Source organism: Eretmochelys imbricata, chromosome 10, assembly GCF_965152235.1.
Source record: "Eretmochelys imbricata isolate rEreImb1 chromosome 10, rEreImb1.hap1, whole genome shotgun sequence".
In the NCBI taxonomy this organism is placed as follows: Eukaryota; Metazoa; Chordata; order Testudines; family Cheloniidae; genus Eretmochelys; species Eretmochelys imbricata.
This window is the reverse complement of record NC_135581.1, coordinates 517,907-530,096: the sequence shown is the minus strand read 5'-3', so window position 1 is coordinate 530,096 and position 12,190 is coordinate 517,907. Positions and strand designations below refer to the sequence as shown.

The 12,190-nt window shown below is 49.5% G+C and overlaps 1 protein-coding gene across 2 annotated transcripts in view; it reads left to right on the top strand.

Moving 5' to 3' along the window:
* The window catches only part of IL21R (interleukin 21 receptor), a 43,915-nt gene extending 34,618 nt beyond the window's left edge, over nt 1-9,297 (top strand). For both annotated transcript variants that reach the window (XM_077828012.1, XM_077828011.1), the window contains exon 9: nt 7,333-9,297. In XM_077828012.1, the coding sequence (XP_077684138.1) occupies nt 7,333-8,250 (918 nt within the window). In that variant the 3' untranslated portion in view covers nt 8,251-9,297. The remainder of the gene's footprint in view (nt 1-7,332) is intronic.
* Nucleotides 9,298-12,190: the final 2,893 nt, after the last annotated feature.

Genomic DNA, 12,190 nt, shown 5'->3' with positions numbered 1-12,190 from the left:
ATCCAGAGACCGGTTGTAGGTAACAGCCTGGAAACATGGTTACACCTGGAGAGGTAAATAACCAGCCCAGTAACATTCATCAAGCTGCAGCTATCTCTGAGTTAGGCGCGTATCCTTCTGAAGTCATAAGAACATAAGAACGACCATACTGGGTCAGACCAAAGGCCCACCTAGCCCAGTATCCTGTCTTCCGACAGTGGCCTATGCCAGGTGCCCCAGAGGGAATGAACAGAACACGGAATCACCAAGTGATCCATCCCCTGTCGCCCATTCCCAGCTTCTGGCAAACAGAAGCTAGGGGCACCATTCCTGCCCATCCTGGCTAATAGCCATCGATGGACCTACCCTCCATGAACTTATCTAGTTCTTTTTTGAACCCTGTTGTAGTCTTGGCCTTCACAACATCTTCTGGCAAAGAGTTCCACAGGCTGACTGTGAAGAAATACTTCCTTTTGTTTGTTTTAAACCTGCTGCCTGTTAATTTCATTTGTTGCCCCCTAGTTCTTGTGTTATGAGAAGGGGTAAATAACACTTCCTGTTTTACTTTCTCCACACCAGTCATTATTTTATAGACCTCAATCATATCCCCCCTCAGTCGTCTCTTTTCCAAGCTGACAAGTCTCAGTCTTATTAATCTTTCCTCATACTGAAGCCGTTCCACACCCCTAATCATTTTTGTTGCCCTTTTCTGAACCTTTTCCGATTCCAATATATCTTTTTTTGAGATGGGGTGACCACATCTGCACACAGTATTCAAGATGTGGGTGTACCATGGATTTATATAGGGGCAATATGATATTATCTGTCTTAGTCAGTAACTTTATCTAGTTACCCTGATTCTCTTTTTACTTAAAAACAGCCAAACTCTTTTTTGCCTTAATCCTTAATATTTCCCTCTCTGGCTAAATGGCATGCAAAGAGCAGGGTTCACAATGGAATTCTGATGGACTTTAAAGTGAGGGGAAAAGACTGTGAATTCCAAATGTGCTTTTCAGTGCATGGTTCAGAGGGGACCCTGCCATACAATGGATGAATGGGGATAATGCCCGTGTCCGAATACAGATTTCACATTACCTCATCTTCCTTCACAAAACCTATTGTTAAAGCAGGTCTTATTAGAGGCACTTCAAAAGCTAGTTCTTGTTTCTGTTTCTTCTCTGACCCCCTTGGGAGAAACACCAGCTGCGCCCTAATGTAGAGACTTTAGCCAGGTGCCCAAAGAGACTGTTGGTTAAAAGGGTAAAGTTTCATATTTTCTGCTCATGGGTTCATGCAGAACAAAATAAAACATGCCTCCCATTACAGTGCCCCTCCCAGCTCCCCTTCTGCTCTCTGCTCCCTTCTTCCATTTCCACCTTCTTCCCTTCTTGCACCTCCATTAAACTTACCAAGCCTTTCACACTCCTCTCACCTCACTTATTGCTGAGGGGTTTGAAACACATTTCTTTATTCCTGGGTGTTTCTCCCCGAGGCTGATCAGCCATGGCATCTACGCCGGGGACTTTGCCATCTTGTTGCTCTCATTGCAGTCATTCTGATGCCTCAGCATAAACCGCTTTCCCTGCACATGACCCTGCCTTTACTGCATAATAGTTGAGTGGTTACCCAAGCCCCAGATCCAAGCAGCAGCTGACTCCCACAACGAGTTCCCAGTTTTGCACCATGAGATGCTAGCTCAGAATTGCAGAAAATTACAATATATAAAAAATGGACTAGAATAGTATACTGAAAATATTATAATGCCATCCCATAAATGAATGGTAGGTCTGCACCTGGCACACCATGTGCTGTGTGGTCACAGCATTTCCAAAAGAACATAGTAAAAATAGAAGGTGTTAGGAGACAAAGAAGTAAATTGATTACAAGCCTTGAGACAGTGTGTATCATGAGAGACTGAAAAGATTGGTGTAATTAGAAAGAAGGGACTTGACAGAGGTACACAAAATACTGCCTGGTCTAGAGGAGAATCACTGCACACTCCCGTTCACCCTCTCTCATAACACAAGAGCAAAGGGACCTTCAAGGACAATGAAAGGCAACACACTTAGAATTGATAAAGGAAGCATTTTTTATGTAAGTCATAATAAATATGTGGAATTCACTGCCACAAGATATCATTGAAGCCAAGGGCTTAGCAGGACTCTAAAAGGACCGGCTGTGTATCTGTCTAAAAGCGCGTGCACAGTTACAGTAGAGAAGATAAACAATATAAATTTATATCTCCCATTTCAGGACATAAGCCAGCTCAGCTCTCTGACAGGGTAAAGAAGAAACTCCCTCTCAGCAGTGTGAGGCTGCTGAGGTCTCTTACTAACTCCCAGAAAGGGACCTTCAAGTGCTACAACATCCCGCCCCCCTGGTGCTCTTAGCCCAGGGGTGGGTGCCCTTAGCCCAGGGGTGGATTAAAATGGCTCGTGGGCAGATCTGGCCCACCAGCCATTTTAATCCGGCCCTCAAGCTCCTGCTGGGGAGCGGGGCCTGGGGCTTGTTCCGCTCCAGCACTCCAGCCGGAGAGCAGGGTTGAGAGCCACTCCACACAGCTCCTGAAAGCAGCGCCATGGCCCCACTCCAGCTCCTTCACATAGGGGCAGCCAGGGGGCTCTGCTCTGCATGCTTCCCCCACTCCAAGCGCCGCCCCCGCAGCTCCCATTGGCTGAGAATTGCGGCCACCGGGAGCTGCAAGGGCAGTGCCTGCGGACGGGGCAGCATTCAGAGCCACCTGGCTGTGCCTCCACGTAGGAGCTGGAGAAGGGACATGCCACTGCTTCCAGGAGCTGCTTGAGGTAAGTGCTGCCCAGAGCCTGCACCCCTGAGCCTCCTTCCGTGCCCCAAACCTCTGCCCCAGCCCTGATCCCCCTCCTGCCCTCCGAACCCCTTGATCCCAGCCCAGAGCACCCTTCTGCACCCCAAACCTCTCCTCCCCAGCCCCACCCCAGAGTCCGCACCCCCAGCTAGAGCCATCAGCCCCTCCTGCACCCCAACCCTAATTTTGTAAGCATTCATGGCCCGCCATACAATTTCTATTCCTAGGTGTGGCCTTCGGGCCAAAAGGTTTGCCCACCCCTGCCTTAGCCAGAGGCTGAGCCAAGTCATACGAGAGCCTGGAGCTAATCCCAGCCATGGTTCCGAGGCAACTCAGGGAGGCACTGCCAGCTGGGAGCTCAGCAAGGGCAGCCAGGTCTACTTACTACGCTGAAAGGAGGGGGCAAGGCAGGGGCCGTGCTGACCAGCCACTGAGGTAGGGCCGGTTGGGGAAGCAGAGGGGCGGCCTTGGGGGAACTGTGCTTTCCTGGTCGTTGCATGGAAGGAATGTACATTTGGAGATGTTTGCTGATTTGGTGTCAGTTTGGGTTAAACCAGCATCCCTGAAATAACCCCCAGCCCCGTAGGCGACAGGTGTTCAAACTGCAGTGATTCTTTCATTGTCTTCAGCAGCCCTGCCCTGAGCATTGCTCGTCCCAAAGGATGTCTCAGCGCTCTGGACAGAGGTCACTTCCTGCTCTGAGGTAGAAAAGTGACAGCCATTCTCCATTGGACTGGGACAGAGGGTTTTGCCCACTCTGTTCCTCGTTAGGCTGCTGAGAGGGAATGAAAGGTCATTCATTTCTAAAATGGTGAAGCTGAGAAACTTCTGGGAAATTAATAAAGTTGCAGAATAAAGCAACAGTCGCCCACACGGTTATCAGCCGCAGCACGAAATGCACAGACAAGGGCGCTACAGAGGATGTGGTGACCTTGCTAACACCTGAACAGGGACTTTATTACCAGCTGGCAAAAAACAACTGTTCTAGGACATATTCAACCACAGTCTGTCTGCACAAAACCAGGCAGCTGAGGTATTCCTCTTGCAAATAAGCTGGAAATTCTCTACAGGGAGCCCTGAGGGAAAAGGCAGTCAGAGTACCACACTCCATGGACTTGTCCCTTCTCAGATGCTTTGGAGTCTTGGTAGCAGCTGTGGGTAGTGAGTGCGGAGAGTGTGAGGGTCAGTTATGGCTTTGTTTTCACTTACTCTTTACTTTGTGAACATTCCTCCTTAGCTCTCTGCTCTCCCCAGGCAGGGGCTTAGCCCAGAGAGGGCTCAGGGCTGATTGTTGTCTTTTATTAATTATTATTTTTAATTCAATGAAAATCTGGTCAGTAATTTCTGAGTTATGGAAGAACGAAAAATACCAACTCCAAAGCTGTTCTGTTTACAGAGGGTGGAATCCTAGCACCTTTGGCTCTCTAGGCCAGGGGGTCTCAAACTGGGGGGTCCGGATCCCTCAGGGGGTCGTGAGAGTATTACATGGGGGGTTGCGAGCTGTCAGCCTCCATTCCAAACCCCACTTTGCCTCCAGAATTTATAATGATACTAAATATATTTAAAAGTGTTTTTAATTCATAAGGGGGGGGTCGCACTCAGAGGCTTGCTGTATGAAAGGGGTCACCAGTACAAAAGTTTGAGAACCACTGTTCTAGGCCCATTTATTCCATCACGATTCCCATACCAGCCCCGTACAGAGCTGGTGGAATGAAGGGTGTCTCCATTTTTGTCCGTGGATGTGCCTGGCATACTCTAGTCCTGGATCTGGCTGGCAGGGAATCATAGAATATCAGGTTTGGAAGGGACCTCAGGAGGTCATCTAGTCCAACCCCCTGCTCAAAGCAGGACCGATCCCCAACTAAATCATCCCAGCCAGAGCTTTGTCAAGCCTGACCTTAAAAACTTCTAGGGAAGGAGATTCCACCACTTCCCTAGGTAACGCATTCCAGTGCTTCACCACCCTCGTCGTGAAAAAGTTTTTCCTAATATCCAACCTAAATCTCCCCCACTGCAACTTGAGACCATTACTCCTTGTTCTGTCATCTGCTACCACTGAGAACAGTCTAGATCCATCCTCTTTGGAACCCCCTTTCAGGTAGTTGAAAGCAGCTATCAAATCCCCCCTCATTCTTCTCTTCTGAAGACGAAACATCCCCAGTTCCCTCAGCCTCTCCTCATAAGTCATGTGTTCCAGTCCCCTAATCATTTTTGTTGCCCTCCGCTGGACTCTTTCCAATTTTTCCACATCCTTCTTGTAGTGTGGGGCCCAAAACTGGACACAATACTCCAGATGAGGCCTCACCAATGTCGAATAGAGGGAAACGATCACGTCCCTCGATCTGTTGGCAATGCCCCTACTTATACATCCCAAAATGCCATTGGCCTTCTTGGCAACAAGGGCACACTGTTGACTCATATCCAACTTCTCGTCCACTGTAAACCCTAGGTCCTTTTCTGCAGAACTGCTGCCGAGCCATTCGGCCCCTAGTCTGTAGCGGTGCATGGGATTCTTCCATCCTAAGTGCAGGACTCTGCACTTGTCCTTGTTGAACCTCATCAGATTTCTTTTGGCCCAATCCTCCAATTTGTCTAGGGTCCTCTGTATCCTATCCCTACCCTCCAGCGTATCTACCACTCCTCCCAGTTTAGTGTCATCTGCAAACTTGCTGAGGGTGCAATCCACGCCATCCTCCAGATCATTTATGAAGATATTGAACAAAACTGACCCCAGGACCGACCCCTGGGGCACTCCACTTGATACCGGCTGCCAACTAGACATGGAGCCATTGATCACTACCCTTTGAGCCCGGCAATCTAGCCAGCTTTCTATCCACCTTATAGTCCATTCATCCAGCCCATACTTCTTTAACTTGCTGGCAAGAATACTGTGGGAGACCGTGTCAAAAGTGATTCCCATTATTAAGTGCAGGCAGCATTGTTAGAGAACGTATTGCAAGAAATACAGACAGAGATGAAAGCAGAGTAGTGTTGCTTACTAGTTATTTCGTACAATTTTGTTGTACTCTGAGTGGAACTGGACCCTTGGGAGAAGGAGTGAGAGATAGCAGGCAAGCAGCAAATACATTCTGCCTGTTTAACTCCAAGAAAAGGGATTTGCACTTTTTTTGTAAACAGCCTTTTGCACTTTCTAAGCACCTTCCCATTCCTACCCTTTACAGCTCAGAGACAGCCAGGGTTAAAAATCAATTAATCAACACAAACCTTATGATTGCAGCTTTAAATGTATGTTTTCCATGTCACGTGTGAGACGGTAACAAGCAGTATTCCAAACCTGACCCCCAACATTTCGCTGCTCTGTCTAGTTAGACTGAGAGCAATTTGGAGCAGGGACTGTGTTTGTCTAGATGTCTGTAGAGCACCCAGCACAGTTTGTGCACTTCTGCAATATAAATGATTGATATTAATTAGTACAGGGCCATTGGAACAACATCTGGTTTTAGCTAGGGCTTGTCTTCACTACCACGCCGACACTATGCTGACAGGAAAGTACTCCTCCGTCAATGTAATTACTCCACCACAACAAGAGGCGGAAGCTATGTTGGTGGGAGAGCGTTTCCCACTGGCATAGTGTGGTGTGGACACCAGTTTAAGTCTATGTAACATGCATCGCTCAGGGGGGTAGTTTTTTAACACCCCTGAGCAATGTAAGTTACATCGACCTTAGCAGTGTAGACAAGCCCCTAGAGTTTCAAAGAGAATTAGAGGATTCAGCCAGGAGTGACAGCTGAGAAATAACGACAATGAAGTATTTATTCTTCTTTGGGCCGTGCCCAACAACCATGAGGGCTCCCCTCCCCCCCGACTTCAGACAGATATGTCCCAGCCCCTAGGTGCTTATGGGCTAAATCATAATGTACATAGGACATGACAAGTGAGGGTGAGAACAGAGCAGAGGGGGATGTACTGGGGCTGGGCAGGTCACACAAAGAAACTCGGATTATGTACACTCCTAACGGAGCAGAGACCAGGGCAGTGCTGCAGCAAACGGGGTTTGGGGTGTTCTAGACATAGGGGGCAGCATAGCAAGCACGCAGAGCCGTGTGTGTGAGACGATGACAGAGAGCAGTAAGGCTAGGCTTGCTGGGTTGGATGCAGCGGGAGGCAGGGTCCGGTAAAGGGGTAGGGGCTGTGTGATGAGGGAGCAAAGGCCAGGCTAGGAGCTTGACCAGAACAATCGGAGTACAAAGGCAGGGACACACTCCAAGCTTGAAGGGCAAGTACAAACAATGAAATGAAGAGCTACATAAAACTACCTAATTGAACTGAATTACAGATAATTCTCCTGCAGCTGCTGGGCCTGGCAATAATGCCATGGAAATTCTTGCCTTTCCTGGTTGGTTAGAGTCTGATTTCCCTCTGAAAAACAATTCAGTTCCTTGGGTAGCCACAAGTCTCAGCCCCGCCGCCACCTCATACCACCCCTGCCCATAGGCAATGCGATTTGCTAGCTGCTGGCAACCACTGAGCGCAGCGCTAATAATCTCTCTCCTTGTGTCTCTGTGCAGAAATGGGTTGGTGCATCCTGTACCAAAGCAACACTGGATTTCTTTGAGTGGGGAATTGTCCTTCCAGAAGTTTTAGAAGTTTACAGCAAACACCTTTCCCACAACACTGCAGCTGAGGAGCTGAAAGAACTCAATAAAGATCACCCTCGCGAGACTTGCATGTCTTGCCTGGCCATGCACGGTCAGGACAGCCAGTCCCATCTGTCCAGTTCGAATAGTAGCAGTGGGACACAGGACCAGTCATATGGTCATCTCTCTATTGACACAGTAACTGTGGCTGATGAATTTACACCTTGTTACTCACAATGCAACTGTAACAATGCTCACCGGGATCATGAACATCTGGATGCTGATGGAGAGGATGGCTACCCCAAGGTTAATCTTGACGGTGACAACAGTGAAATTTCCAGCAGTTTGCCTCTGGCTGCCCTGAGTGCACAAGATAACATAATTTCCTCTGGCTCTGTGTCTATGGAACCCTCATGGAGGAGTGCAAGTCCCTCGGTGCATCGCCCAATGGCAGAGGCCCTGGGAGGAGGGATGGGGAGTATTTTAGAGGCCCTTTGCCTGCATCATGAGCAGTGGGATTTAGAAAGTCCAGCTTCTCTGCCTTCTCCAGATGGTGAAAGTGTTTCCTATAGCGATGGCCCTTATGACTTTTTCTCTCCTAATACACGAACTGGTGATGGTTACCCAGCAATATGCATAGATTTAGACACCATTGACAGTGGATTTGTGGACTCAGATTGTGGGAGTCCAATCGAGTGTGAATTTGAGAAAAGCAGTCAGACCAATTCAGGCTGTACTTCTGGATCCATCACACTTGAAAATGAAGGAGAGGATTTCCCACGGAGTTACGTCAAACAGTGGGTCTCCTGTCGCTCTGCCACGCTGCCCAGTGGGACGCAGACAAACTAAGGACTCATGCTGCTTGCCATTTCCAAGCCTAGGCACTAACACAGGAGCCCAGAAAACCTATGCAGCACAACACGAACAGAACAAAATGCTTAGTGCTGAGTGCAAACAGCCTGTATTTCATGCAACTGAAACAAGCAGCTGCACAGAAATTTGCCTTTTCCTGCTGCTATACACCCTAGGTTCATGTCACATCAAATTTGACATGAACAACTTTTTGACAGCTTCGCTGGTCAGAGTGGTGCACACTGAGCCATGAAATTTCATTTCTTCCATGCAGGAAAAGCAGCTGCACCCTGGGAATGGACCTTGAGCTTGGGGAAATGCACAAGATTTTGAAGCCATGTTTATAAAGGGAGTATGAAACTTTCAAATGACTCGCTCTCTCTAGTGGCACTTGGCCTGAGAGTTTGGTGGCATTTAGAGCTTTTGTAAGCATCATCACCCAAATTTTAGTGTGCAAGAAACTGAACAGAACTCAAGTTTCAAGGCTAAGTTCCAGTCAGGCTTGACAGTATATTCTGCAGACCAGAATCTTACTCCCTCATTCTTTGAACCTACATCTTAATGTAATAGTTTCTCAGCAAAGCTACACCTTCCAACTCCAGACAAATTCTCACCGCTTTCGGGGCTGCCTCTTTAAGCAACATCTTTAAAAATACCTTCTAAGCACGTTAATTATAGCATTGTAGTGGCTTGTAGATTTATGCAAGAAATGCAGGGATTATGTGTCTGTCTGTGTGTCTGTCTGTCTATAATGAAGCCCTGACCCAGGCCTTTGGGCACTACTGCAGTATAACTCTTCAACAGTACTAAACCTGGACTGTTCCTGCTTGCAATAGAGCCACTCGTGACCCATGCACTGGGATCAGGAAAACATTTGCCTCCGGCTGTTTTGTGACTGCATTTTGTGTTATTTAGGACAACTGCATTGTAAAGTTAATATAATATTGTTAGCGAGTGTAGGGGCCCAGGCCTGCAGTCTGCTGCATTTCCAGTGTAATAATCCTGTTCTGTCTGTGATACAAATAAACTCCTCCTGCCCCCGTATATCCCTCCTGTTCCCTGGGATTCCTGCAGCATCACCAGTTCTCCTAGGAGAGATCAGGCATCATCCAGTGGGCAGCATCACTCACCATTCACAAGCACAGAGTAAACGATCAGTGATCCAGAGTCAGGAGGAGACCTGTTCTGGGCATGCAGAGTATCTCTGAGCCAGCAGGGAACCTCTGGCCCAGGGGCAGCATGCCTGGGCCTCTGTTTGTAGGAAGTGCCCTCCCTGCAAAATCTTCAGGTTGGCTTGCTCATCAAGATGCAGAGAGCAAGGAGAGCCCTGGCCATGCCGTCTTCAGGCTCACCCCTGGGATTCCTCCCCGAATTCTGGAATTGCATCAAGCCAGGTTTAGAGGCAACTTAATGTCTGCCTTACGCCCCTCGATGTAGCCCCGGACTTCCCGGCAGAGCCCCCTCCTCTCCAGCCTCAGCCCCTCTGCTGGATGCAGCCCCCTCTTGGCACAGCTCCTCTGGCCTCATCTGTCTATATCCCCGTGTGCAGCCTCTAGGGCCCCACTACCCCCTCTGGTAGGGCGACCAGACAACAAGTGTGAAAAATCGGGACGGGGGTGGGGGGTAATAGGAGCCTATATAAGAAAAAGACCCAAAAATCGGGACTGTCCCTATAAAATCAGGACATCTGGTCACCCTACCCTCTGGCCCCAACTCCCTCCCCTCTGCAGCTCTGCTCCCCTCCTTGGCTATGTCTACACTACCCGCCGGATCGGTGAGCAGTGATCGATCCAGCGGGGGTTGATTTATTGCATCTAGTCTAGGGGCAATAGATCGACCCCCGCGCGCTCTCCCGTCGACTCCTGTACTCCAGCGCCGCGAGAGGCGCAGGCAGACTCGGTAGGGGAGCGGCAGCCGTCGACTACCGCAGTGAAGACACCGCGGTGAGTAGCTCTAAGTACGTCGACTTCAGCTACGCTATTCACGGAGCTGAAGTTGCGTAACTTAGATCGAGCCCCCCCAGTGTAGACCAGGGCCTTGTCTGCCTCGGTCTGTGGGGACATGTTGCAGCCCCCTCAGGCGCTGTAGGGCGTGCTAACCCCCGTGCCCTCGCGGGGGCAGCAGAGGAGCACATAGGCTTGCTCGATCTCTTGCTGCTCAGCCAGAGGCTTTCATCACCTAGTTCGCTCTGAGGTACTAGACCTTTCTGACCTGACCCTGCACAGGCCCCAGGGAGGGAAATCCATGCAGAGATAAGACATGTAAGATCTGCAAAGAGGGGCTTCCCACTACAGGCCCCCTCTGCCACAGCATCACCAACCCTAAGTGTCAAAAGTTACAAACTAGGCCCCAAACAAGCATGCGATTTTTACAAACAATAAATTCCAGGTTCTTATTTCTTACGAGCTAGTTGCAGAGCCCCCAGGCTGCATTGGGTCACATTTTTCTCCACAGCCATGAGGGCTGCCTAGAAACTTACCTTTGATTGCTTTTAAATGAAAGCTGAAAATTCTCATGTAATCACATGACTCAACGAGCCAGGGCTTGGGAGAAACGTCGGCTACCACAAAGCTAATGACAGAATCATGAGAGTTGGCGGCCCTGCTACTGGCGGGAGGGGACTCCCAGCAGAGACCAATTCTGCACGGCCAGGGGAGGGGCACTCCCAGCTGGGACCAGCTCAGCATGGCTCCTACCTGCTTGGATGGGGAGAGACTCCCTTCCATCTCATTTGATAGAATTGCTGACTGCCAGTTAGGAGGGGCCTGACCCTGGTGCCTCAGCATAGCGTTAAGGTATGCTGCGTGCATGCTCCAGATAGGGGAGTCAATCGGGCTGCCTTGCGTTCTGGGTTAGTTGTCCCCGCAATGCTCCAGTGCGGTGCTAGGGAGTGCTGGCTTCCCATCATCATGGAACACAAAAATAAGGGTGTGGTCCCAGTCTCTTGGCCAAATTGTATCTGGCCTTCCTGCTCTCCCCCTGCTGTTTCAATTGGAAACAGGAGTCTTCTGCCTGACCTGGTGTGGTCTGGGAAGGAGCTGACATGTTCCACTCTAGCCGGGGATTGCACTGAGCTCCAGTTTGCACAGTTGGTTCAGTACATTCTGTGAAGTGTTTTGGGGTACATGTGGTTAAAAAGCAGCAACATTCCCTTGTAGAGGACACACAATGCAGAACTGGGCTAACTCCCTGGGTGTGCCCTAGTGAAGGCAGAGCAGCAGCACAGAGAGACCAAGACAGCCTGTGATCACAGCAGAGGCTAAACTGCTCCACAGCTAAATTCCCATTTGGAGACTGGCCCCATGTTTTCTAACATGAATATCAAATGAAACTGGGGAGGGAGGGTCAGTCTTTTACGAGCTGGCTGCAGAGCTCCTAAGTGCTGGTGCTTCCTTCTCAGCTGCATGTTGGCTTAGTCATCAGAGCTCTTGGCCTTACATGGACCCCAACACTCCAGAGTGATTGACAAGCCACAGTGATGGGGAAAGGCCCTGAATGTAGGGTCCCAAGTCCCCTCGCCAGCAGAGGAAACAAAATATGTCCAGTTTCACAGTAACCACTTTATGAAGCTCTCTGGGGCCTCCTGCTCTGAGTTCAGCTGGCTACATTTGTCTCAGGGTGACCTATAAGAAATAGTTCCCATTTCAGAGGCGCTCTGGTTTTTCATTGTCTGATTTGGAGAGTTCATGTTTAGAAAGCAAACCTGCACAGTGAGCATGAGGGTGGCATTTCCCAAGGCACGTGATGGTGGCCTCACTCCCCCATTAGCAGCAATGAGAGTTTTACAAGTGACATCAATGGGAGCAGAGCTAGGCCAGTGCTGAGCATGTTGGGAAACCCCACCCTAAAGCTCTGTGTAGGGTGCACACACAGAGCAACACTGAGGAGCCCGCTGCTACATGCAGGGCTCCCATCTCTAATATTCCCAACTTCACAC